This window comes from Augochlora pura, chromosome 9, assembly GCF_028453695.1.
Source record: "Augochlora pura isolate Apur16 chromosome 9, APUR_v2.2.1, whole genome shotgun sequence".
NCBI classification, from domain to species: Eukaryota; Metazoa; Arthropoda; class Insecta; order Hymenoptera; family Halictidae; genus Augochlora; species Augochlora pura.
This window is the reverse complement of record NC_135780.1, coordinates 2158069-2168974: the sequence shown is the minus strand read 5'-3', so window position 1 is coordinate 2168974 and position 10906 is coordinate 2158069. Positions and strand designations below refer to the sequence as shown.

At 36.0% G+C, this 10906-nt stretch overlaps 2 protein-coding genes across 2 annotated transcripts; one reads left to right on the top strand and one right to left on the bottom strand.

Moving 5' to 3' along the window:
* The first annotated feature begins 2910 nt into the window (after positions 1-2910).
* On the top strand, positions 2911-5339 carry LOC144474780 (acid phosphatase type 7). Its single transcript, XM_078190042.1, has 7 exons — positions 2911-3470; positions 3627-3821; positions 3882-4209; positions 4266-4448; positions 4502-4721; positions 4808-5002; positions 5083-5339. Exons 1-7 carry the CDS (start codon positions 3368-3370, stop codon positions 5182-5184), a joined length of 1326 nt encoding a protein of 441 aa, XP_078046168.1. The 5' UTR covers positions 2911-3367; the 3' UTR covers positions 5185-5339.
* Positions 4086-9613, bottom strand: Akt (AKT serine/threonine protein kinase). The gene is made up of 7 exons (XM_078190041.1): positions 8889-9613; positions 8150-8417; positions 7839-8079; positions 7565-7762; positions 7223-7493; positions 6900-7136; positions 4086-6826 (listed from the first exon to the last, which is right to left on the bottom strand). Exons 1-7 carry the CDS (start codon positions 8968-8970, stop codon positions 6486-6488), a joined length of 1638 nt encoding a protein of 545 aa, XP_078046167.1. The 5' UTR covers positions 8971-9613; the 3' UTR covers positions 4086-6485.
* Between the last annotated feature and the right edge of the window lie 1293 nt (positions 9614-10906).

The following is a 10906-nucleotide window of genomic DNA, read 5'->3' as shown; positions in this document are numbered from 1 at the left end:
AAATTATGTCGATTTTTAGTAGGAGTTTAATGAAGTAGAATGATTAGTTCTCCTTGATAGTGGAACTTCCCTTATTTAAATAAATTGGTATACTCACCCCTGACCGATGAGGTAATGTTTCTTGGATCAGTGATAAATTTCGCACATTTTTAATAGGATAGTATACTGAAGCTTTCTGTATTCAAATATCTTGTTATGTTAACTCTTGATTGTCGAAGCGGAGTCTCAAGAGTGGAGTTCCCTGATTCAATAATAAATTTCATAGATTTTTAATGAGGAAGTAGCTTGAATACTGAATTATGCCTGATAATGTCATATACCATCCACAATTCTCATACCACACTGTGTTTATCACGACTGACAATATCGAGTCTCAGACTGAATTCTCTTAAATCAATGATAAATATAGACTTGTAATGAAGGATTTTAACTTGTTCAATTATCTCTGATAGTACAGGAAAGCATCCCCTTTTCGAATGGCCTGTTTATGAACAGGATGGAATCTGAGGGTACAGTTTCTGAAATCAATAACAAATGAATGTTCAATAAAATTTATAACAAACTTTATACTGTCGATTTGAACATGGAAAGCTGTATTGTAGATTTTCTTTCGTGAAGGATAAAACAAACGGTAGCTATCACCGAACGCGGCTTCTCAATGGCCAGTTTTATCGATCTATCCCCGTAATAACGTATTATAAATAAAAACGGTTTTTTTAACCTTGTTTTGAACGATTTTACTCTCGACAGAATCTATATTTACGGGGATAGCGCCGGTATTAATAATCATAGTAGTAATCGGGCCGTAGTCAAAACAAAATGGTAGTATTACCTATGATACGCTCAGCCACTGGAATCGTTCCAAAGCAAACACACGATAGTCTCGCGGTCCTTGGCCTTGATCGTAATACGGATGCGATACTACGAAGTAATTGTTATCTTGCTCGATTATCATTCCGTTCCATCATATGCAATAAAAGAAAGGGAAAGTTTCTATAATCACCACCTGAAGTTGTGTCTCACTGAATAGATGAACTAACAGATAATAATTATCATTTTATAATTTTAAATGAGAAAAAAGATATAAAAATAATATCAAAACGTTGCTTAATATTCTCCACAGACATCATAACTTTTTACCAATTACTCATAGTAACTATTAAGAATATAGCATCTTAAATAGTATTAAACCATACATTGGTCTTGTCACTGATACAGTGGTGATCCTCGCCAAAGAATTAATAAATTAGCCGAATTTGGAAATGATTAGATATTTGGTACACGAGTCAAGCGATAGTCAACGTGTTGAGAAGAAATAGAATTGAATGAGCCAACAGCCAACCATGCTGTATGCGAATCGACAAAAGGAAGCTCGTATAATGGGCGACTGTGAACATTCCCCGAAAAGAGAGCATCCTAACATTAGAACTAGGAAGATGGAAGAAGAATGAAGGGGCAGGCCCGTGGTGGTGTCGTGTGCGTTCACATTCGTCGGATGCATCCCGTGTGTAAATACATGTTTGCGCACGTGCGCCGTAAAATCAGAACGGCAATCGCTACGACAAAGAGGGAGGAAGAACTGGCAGAGCGCGTGATCAATATAGGGCATAGGAGGTGATGCTAGCTCTGCAATTGCCTGCTTAGTTCCCCGGACGCTCTAGTACGCTTTAGCATCCCAACTTATTACAAATAACTCCCACAAGCAAAAATAAATATTTCTGATGCGACACGTTTGTTAACAAAAAAAGAGAACCTGATTTACCTGATATGAAAGATCGATTTTCTTTTACTCCAATCGATAGTAACATACATAAAAATTGTATCTGCAAAGTTTCAGGCAGAAATTCGGAGTATTTATGTAGATGCAGCTCGCATCAATTTGAATTTGGCGGTTATAATAGAGAACAACTATCCCATCGATTGATGTGACCTAATGCATGCAGCTAAATGATAACTGCTCTCAATGGATCTAAAATATTTAAAAGCAATATGGATTAAACAATAGCATTCATGTCTTGTTTCTAGCTAACAATGGAAAACTACGAGATGCCCGTCAACTTGCACTTCCGGTAATAAGACTCTACACAAATGCGTATGTATATGTATAAGAACTTCCAATGTATATTTTTCAACATAAAAATTACCGCACATTCTACATATATGAAAGGACTATCTTAATAAATCCAGGAAGATTTAATTCTAACTTCGTTTAAGAATAGTCATAGAAATCACTTCATTATCAGCGTTTGAAACCGAACACTCTCCTTACCGCGCCACCTAAATTTCGTTCGAATTTAGTTAGGGCATTATGAAAAGTACAAATTACAAAAAAGGACGACGCTTTTATAACTTTTACATAGCGATGAACGGTGCGTTATTTTACACCTATCAAAAGGTCAAAATCATTGTCAATTTACCAAATACAGATATTATCCATTTCTTTCAAACCTGGAACAAATTCTATTCTTCTATTATCAATGCTTAAACATTAGAGTTAATGTAAATATACAAGAGATATAAATTTAATTTTCTTTCCTAATAAATTATTAAACAAGTTCGAATCATTGAGACTGCGAAGAATTTTACAACAAAGAAGTTAAGGATTCGGATCTTCGACATTTTGTTTTTGGAGATTTGAACTAGCATTGGAATCATATTTTCGCATTTTTTGAATCCTGCATATTACTGATGCTTTAAATAACATTCTCTCACTCAATAATACGTGTATTCCTCCAGAGTTTACAACAGCATCTGTCTCTTCTTATGTATTGTACCGTAAAACAACGAAGGCCACTCAAAATTGTTTAAAATGCGTTTAGGCATCAAAGTGCAAAGTACGAAGTGCAAACTGTATGCTGCGCTGCAATCAATTGCAGTATAGATGACGCTGCTATCGTTGATCGCAAGATGTATCATGGTATTTAACTACATAATATAGCATAAAGCATCGCGATGCTTTACTCGAATAATAGTAGAGTGATGTTAAATTTTTATCTCGATCAGAATGAAAGTGACGTTGTACGAATCTACAAAAATATAGCGAGTGAAAAGAATCGAAACTGCATCTGCAAACAGTGTGATAAATACTGCCATGCTCGCGATACGGAACAGCTGATAATGATGTATCTTTAATAACATTTGACTCATTGTTTTCCTTATGCGATTTTGAAACGATATCTAGTCATCACGCACAAGTTCAGTAGTCTTCGACCGTTGAAGATCAGTAATGCGTCCACACTTTTTATATTTTCGCGTCTACGTAAACGAAATCCATAGATAGGTGAAATATTGTGTGTTTCGTAAATTCAGAGTGAATTGAAGTGATTTGTTTGTTGCCTGCACTACTGAAATTGATTAAAATCGAAATATGGCTGCATTTATCTTTGCACTTACAATTTTTACTTCAATCTCCACTGCATTCTCCAATATCATCTATTATCAACCAGAAGCTGTGCATATTGCCTATGGAGGTAAAAATATTTGTGAATTTTTGAAAACTTTATGAACTTTATGAAAATAATGACTTTTAGTAAATCATTGATTGTTTACGGAAAGTAATTGAAGCAGTTGCTTACTGCTTCGTATAGTAACTTTGATTAATTATTTTATGTTGATGTATTTTGCAGATAATATTCATGATATTGTTGTCACTTGGAGCACAAAAAACAATACAGAAGAGTCTATAGTAGAATATGGAATAGGAGGATATATTCTAAGTGCGAGTGGAAATGCTACACTATTTATTGATGGTGGAAACGAAAAGCAAAAGCAGTATATACACAGAGTCTGGTTGAAGAATTTAACACCTGACAGCAAATACAGTGAGTTGAATAATTTTCTATTTTTTATGGGAGACCTATTGATAAAATCTTTTTCAACAGTGTACCACTGCGGTAGTAAATATGGTTGGTCAAATGCTTTTTACATGAGAACTGCTCCTGAAGATTCTGGAGAATGGTCACCGCAAATTGTTATCTTTGGTGATATGGGTAATGAGAATGCTCAGAGCTTAGCAAGGTTACAGGAAGAAGCACAACGTGGACTATATGATGCAGCAATTCATGTTGGAGATTTTGCTTATGACATGGACTCTAGTAATGCACGTGTTGGAGACGAATTTATGAAACAGATAGAAGGAGTTGCTGCTTATTTACCTTATATGACAGTAGCTGGAAATCATGAGGAGAGATACAATTTTAGTAATTACAGGTCTGTTGGTAACTACATACTTTATGTTTCATTGTTACTAATATGAATCTTTCTAGGGCTCGTTTTACAATGCCAGGAGATAATGAGGGTTTATGGTATAGTTTCAATGTAGGCCCTGTCCATTTCATTGGTATAGAGACAGAAGTATATTACTTTCTGAATTACGGCTTGAAACAGCTCGTCAAACAGTATCAGTGGCTAGAAAAGGATTTAGAAGAAGCTAATAAACCTATGAACAGGTAAAATACATCTGTCTCTTGTTATATTCAGATAAATAAAAATTATTTTTCAGAGCCCAACGGCCATGGATAGTAGCATATGGTCATAGACCAATGTACTGTAGCAATTCAAATGCGGATGATTGTACGAATCATCAGAGTCTCGTTAGGGTTGGATTGCCATTTTTGAATTGGTTCGGACTCGAAGATCTCTTTTATAAACATAAAGTAGACTTGCTAATGTGGGCTCATGAGCATAGCTACGAACGTATGTGGCCCATGTACAATTTCAAGGTGATTTCGTTGGTTTCGTAAACCCAAGATTTTGAGCATGTTTTTTCAAATAGATTTAATCAATGATAAAAAGAAACTAATCATAGGTACAAAATGGTAGTTACGAAGAACCGTATAAGAATTACAAGGCACCTGTACACATAGTAACTGGATCGGCCGGATGCAAGGAAGGTAGAGAAAACTTCGTCCCACATAAACCAGAATGGTCTGCATATCGTAGCTCAGATTATGGTTACACAAGGATGAAGGCATATAATCGGACTCATCTATATCTTGAACAGGTACTGGATATAGTTCGGAATAACAGGCACAAGGAATGTTCGTTATTATTCATTTTACAATATGTTTCCGACGACAATAGGTATCTGATGATAAGGATGGTGCCGTGTTGGATCAAGTTTGGCTCATAAAGGACGAGATTTTCCCGGCGTACAATATAAATCACCTTGCAAACAAACTATAGAGCACGTTTCAGGAGAAAAGTAATTGAAATAATTACATAGACATACCTTTTTAGTTAGCTTTTTTTCTCGTTCGACAAAATGTACCACGCTGTTTTATGGTAAATAGCAAAAAGTCTATAGCTATAAACTTCAAACAATCGACTTTTCCTTTTAATTCTATCTTTAAAAATTCTTCCTGTTCCCCTTCTCGCGTTCAAACGAATAAACTACAAGTATTTGCTAATTACAAATGAGATGGAAATTAATAATGCGTACGTACAATATAATCCTTTAATTGTTAAAATATAAATATATGTATATATATAAATATATATATATATATATATATATATATATATATATATATATATAAACATTGTAGCATATAATATTAATAATATAATATTAGGGTAGCATTTTATATTTCCATCTGATTCTCACAGTAAATTATTAATTATTAATGATACATAATGAAAGCGCGAACCGTAATACAGGAAAACAAATCTACTTTTTCAGTAGTACTAGTCAGTTATCAAAGAAAACGCTTCCTTTCAGTGCTAAAAATCTTGATCTCAAATTTACACAATAGTTCAATTAAAGCTGTAAATGTTTTTCTATGATCCTACTTTTAAAATTGATACACACCACTAGCCCGTTGGTTGGCTTCTTTCCAAGTGTAATTTGTTATTTTGGCTTCTGCTATAACAGTTGACTAATGAATTTTAAAAAATAACCAGGAACTTCCCTTCCATAAATTATTATAATAAAGTTGACGATGAAGCTAGAAAGTGTTGAATCATCACTTTCGTAGAACAAAGGACTGTAACTATGATTATCAAATATCGTTCTTCCACATGGAAGAAGCGTGCCGCACTTTACAATGTAACACAGCATCGGGGATGAACTTAAGTTTAGTTTCATTCACTCTTCTTCCTCTATGCTTTAAGACAAAAATTTATCCCCATCATTATGTTATTGTAAACCTACTCAGCAGGTATAAATAGTGTTAGCTTAATCGGGTAGTATAGTACACAATCTTTTTTCATGTACAATTTTAACGGGTGCGCGCGTTGCTGCACGTGCGGTGGCACACACACACACACGCGCGCGTACACACGAACTTGATCTGCCATTGGAGATATGTGTTAAAATTTATTCGAAGATGCATGAAAAAGCATCATAAATCAGCAAAAATGATACTTGAATTAATCTGCTTTAAAAAAACGTTTTCTCAAATCGGTTGACAATACCTCTTTGTTTGACTTGGCCCATGCATTTAGCCACATATCTCAGTATATAAACAACGGAATCCTTGATACTGTCAGTGATTAATGGAAACGATGGAAGAGGTTGCTGCTGAATGACTTTCTTGATAGGAGAACTGGGGAAAATGTTCTTGTTCTTCGGCTATCGAATTCAAACCACCCCCGCTACCTAAAAAGCTTTGATCAGGTGGAGTAAGCTCAACACTTTCACCCGTAAATTCGCTATCAAAGTATCGGGTGTCTGTGTCGGAAGTTACTTGAGGTTTAAAAGGAGGGGGAATTTTCTTCTGCACGAGGTCCGCCCAGTCAATCGACGAAAAAAACGCATGATCCATAATCTCTTTCGCGTCGTTAGGTCCGCCTCCCAATCTTTTGCTTGGATCTTTTATAAGTAATCCTGCGAATCCAAAATCATCAATATGAATGTTTTGTCCACAACAAAAAATTAATTTGTAAAATTATTCACTGACCACCGAGCATGTCTTTCGCTTCACTACTGATCGTCCTTGGAAATCTGACTTCTTCCATCACGATCAGCGTAAAAAGTTTCTCGTGATCCTTGTTATAAAAAGGTAATCGACCACAAATCATTTCATACATAACAACTCCGACACCCCACCAGTCCACCGCTCGTCCATAGTCGTTATCTTCGAGCACTTCTGGTGCGAGATACTCGGGAGTTCCGCAGAATGTTTTCGTCGTTCTTCCTACACGATTGAAACGTAACCAGTATTTGTCGGTGATTCTCAAAATTTGAGAACGCATCGCTGATTCTCTGTTCTTTACACCTTACCATACGTTATATCTTCCTTACATAACCCGAAGTCAGCGATTTTAATGTGTCCATCTTTGTCTAAGAGAAGATTCTCTAGTTTGAGATCGCGGTAAATGATACCCTGTGAATGAAGGTAGCCTAAAGCCGAGATAATCTCGGCCCCGTAGAATCGTGTACGGTCCTCGCCGAATCTGCGAGAACGTCTTAAGTGAAAGAATAACTCTCCGCCATTCACGTATTCCATTACAAAACACAATCTGTCCGCCGTTTGAAAACTATACTTTAAAGACTGCAAAATGAAACAATAATTAGAATCGTAAGGATATAGCTCTGATATAGGGTGATTTCTATGGAGCATACAATTAGGAACGGATGATTAGTAGTTCGCAATACTCTATTCTCAGTAAGTGCGTGCGCGACCTCGTGTTTACGTATGATCACCTCCTTGCGTAAAATCTTTATAGCATATAAGTGTCCTGTCGCTTTTTCTCTACAAAGTATCACCTTTCCGAATGTGCCTTTTCCCAAAACTTTTAAAAATTCGAAATTCTCAAGGGTCTGCAATGCAAAAATCCGAGTTAAAAATTGTGGCTTTGCTGGTAAAGAAAGTATAGTGTATCAGCATTGTACATACCACTTTTTTCTTCCCTGTACTTTTACTACTAGAAGTTCCTTGAACACTAAATTTTGCAGACAGCTCGTCGATACTACCACCATCTACATCTGAAGACGATACCCCAACAGACCCACCAGAATCTGACCTACCACCTCCAGAAGATTCCATTTCAACATCTTCAGACGAAGATGAGTGTTGAATTGGAGATGGTTGAGACTGCTGCTGGTCTTTTTCACTTGCTAATCTAGCAGCTACATACCTGTTCACAAAAGTAATATTCTAAGAATTTTTTAAAAGTAATGTATGCAAGATAAGAAAATGAGACCAACCTGATTGCTGCTACCCAATCTTCTCTCTCTTGTTCCGTATCTACATGAAAAGTTCTTTCTATTACAGCTGCCCATTGCAAACCCCTTATAACAAATGTATAAGGCTTAGGTCTATCCACAGACATAATCTGGCATCCTCGAACCGTAAAATTATTTAAAGGCTGAGCGGCTGCTGCCATTTGTTGATCAGGCTTTGCTTTGAAGCCCACCAGTGTACCATCATCCCGTAAAACGAAATACCTTGACCTCCAGTTTTTAATGTGCTCGCCTACATACAAACAACAAATCTTGGAATCATTTCACTTAGTCATTATGGAGACTACAAAATTCTGTGAGAGTGTCAGAGTTCAATTCGTTTCGCAAGTAATCACGTTACTTGTTTCAAATTGTTTTTTCGAATTTTTTCAGACAGAAAAAAGTTCAAACAACCTCGACAGAAGCAGTTCGATATTTTAAATCGAGACTGCGGCGATTTATCAAGGAAAAAATCGAAGATACAGCGCACGTTTGCTGGAAATACGATGTTGTTTGTGAAATAAGCGAAGACTTTCTCAAATTTTCACGGAAGACACGTCGGTCAACGTATTCTTGACATTTTGCTAAACAGACAACCAGTCAAGGTTCGAAGGGGTACACAGGCAAACGGGAAGAATCCCGTTTCAAGTTCGTGTCGCAGTTTCGTTGAGAACGAGGCGGACGGGTAAACAAAAATATTATGAAACTGTTCTATGGTGTGTACCGCGTTTTTGAAGCCAGCCTTCTTTAACGACACGCTGACCGCCGCCACCGGACGCTGCGACGTTCATCGCTGCGTCCCCCATAACTCCTTCCTTGATCTGAATTCGTATGCAGGCTCCTGATACTTCTTATTTCCGTTCGGGCTGAATATTCCAGGAAAATTAGTAAAACACAACAGCGAGAATGGCACGAGTATACAAACTTGAGCAATCATAGATACACGTTTGGCAGGTAAACTCGAGTATACTCTGATCGACGGACGCACTAATGCGCACTAACTAGCATTGCCTGCTTGTATTCCGAAGATGGCGCGTCGATCAATCATGATTAAGGAAGAATTCTCATGGAACAATGTCCTTCTACTGTCGGCCACCGTCGCTCGACCGGCACTGACATTTCTTTTGATAGTCCCCTCTATATAACCCACTTTTTCGGACAAGCATACGCAACATCTTTTGTTTATCACTGCTTATTGTTGTACATATGCAAATGCACCGATCAATGGGAGAGCACGAATTTAAAAGCTATGCAAACGTTTGCTAATGGAAGCAGATATTACTTACTGTTTTATTCTCGCTAAAAGTGGGTGGGATTTAATTTACCAACCGATAAGAGTCTGATAATTAACTAAAAATGTGCGTAGATGTTACATGTTAGCGGGTTTTCTGTCTACGAGTCAGAGGTTCTTGGGATCACTGTAAAATTTTACTGTCAAGTTTAACGCTACCGATTATGTATCTTTACATTTGGACTTTCAGGAGAAACAAAAAGTCTTGTGTACATGTGTATATATACGTACACTCCATTTGTAAAACAGACATAAACAAAAAGTAGAGCTAGACTTGGAACTTTGTGTATCTGCGTGGTACAAGGTTGACTGTTATACCGACGCAGAAATTCAAGGATAATTCAAGCGACCTCTTCCATTGAAGTTAGTATTGAAACCCATATCATATCTACACCTAAAGCCACTTTCAATCCATGTCTACACTCAGGTCCACGACTCTTACTCTGAACTTCCTAAATTACATGAACATTAATTAATATTGGAACAGAAACAATTATTATTAAAGAAAAGTATATATTTACATAAATTGGAACTAATTGTAAACCACAGACTTAGGATCTGTACAGACATTGCATCTTATGGGCTTTTCTGACTCACCTTTTTAGGACTCTAGAGGCCTCTTACCATTTCTTGTCGCCGTCAGCATTACCGATAGTTCACGAAAACTGGACAAGTTAACAAGAAGTAAATATCCTGTATATTTCATTTCTGCTACGAGTGTTAAATTGTATTTATGAACTATGTACATATAATGATAAGTATTCCTGGCATTCTTTTTAGGTCTCGGCGTATAACAGTTCATAACATTTTAAATTTAACATTTATTTTTATGTATTTTTCATTTTATAATAATATCTTTCAATAATAACTAAGACATAATTATATTGTACATTGGTATAATAATATTTTGAAAAAAATGTTAAATATAGAAGTTACTTGATTTTAAGGAGAAAGTATAACTACAGTACAAGCTTATCCACAACCTTATCTACAACTCTATCCGACTATTTATTTTTATAATATTCCAGTATGCAAACATTCTGTTATCTAATCCTTGTATTATTTAGATACATTATCAGCTAGTAAAGAACTTGAATGAAATTTTTAGATAATATAATGTTGTAATATCAGAATATTGTAAAAATAAACAAGTAGATAAGAAAGTCTCTACACTGTACTTTATTTAGTCTTTTGTTTTTGATCGCTTGAAAAATTATTTGGAAAATAACTTTCCTTCTAGAATTTTTAATTTTGTTCAATTATACATACACTTAACTATGATGATTTCTGTGTGCAAAAACAATTACCTTATACAATAATTAATACATATAACGTATGTGCGGTGGATTAGCCAATTCAGACACAGTTCACTAGCTGACCGTTCCATGTGGGTAGAGTTCGCTATTATATTACAGCATTTTCTACAGAGTCGGTAATTCATACCCTGATAT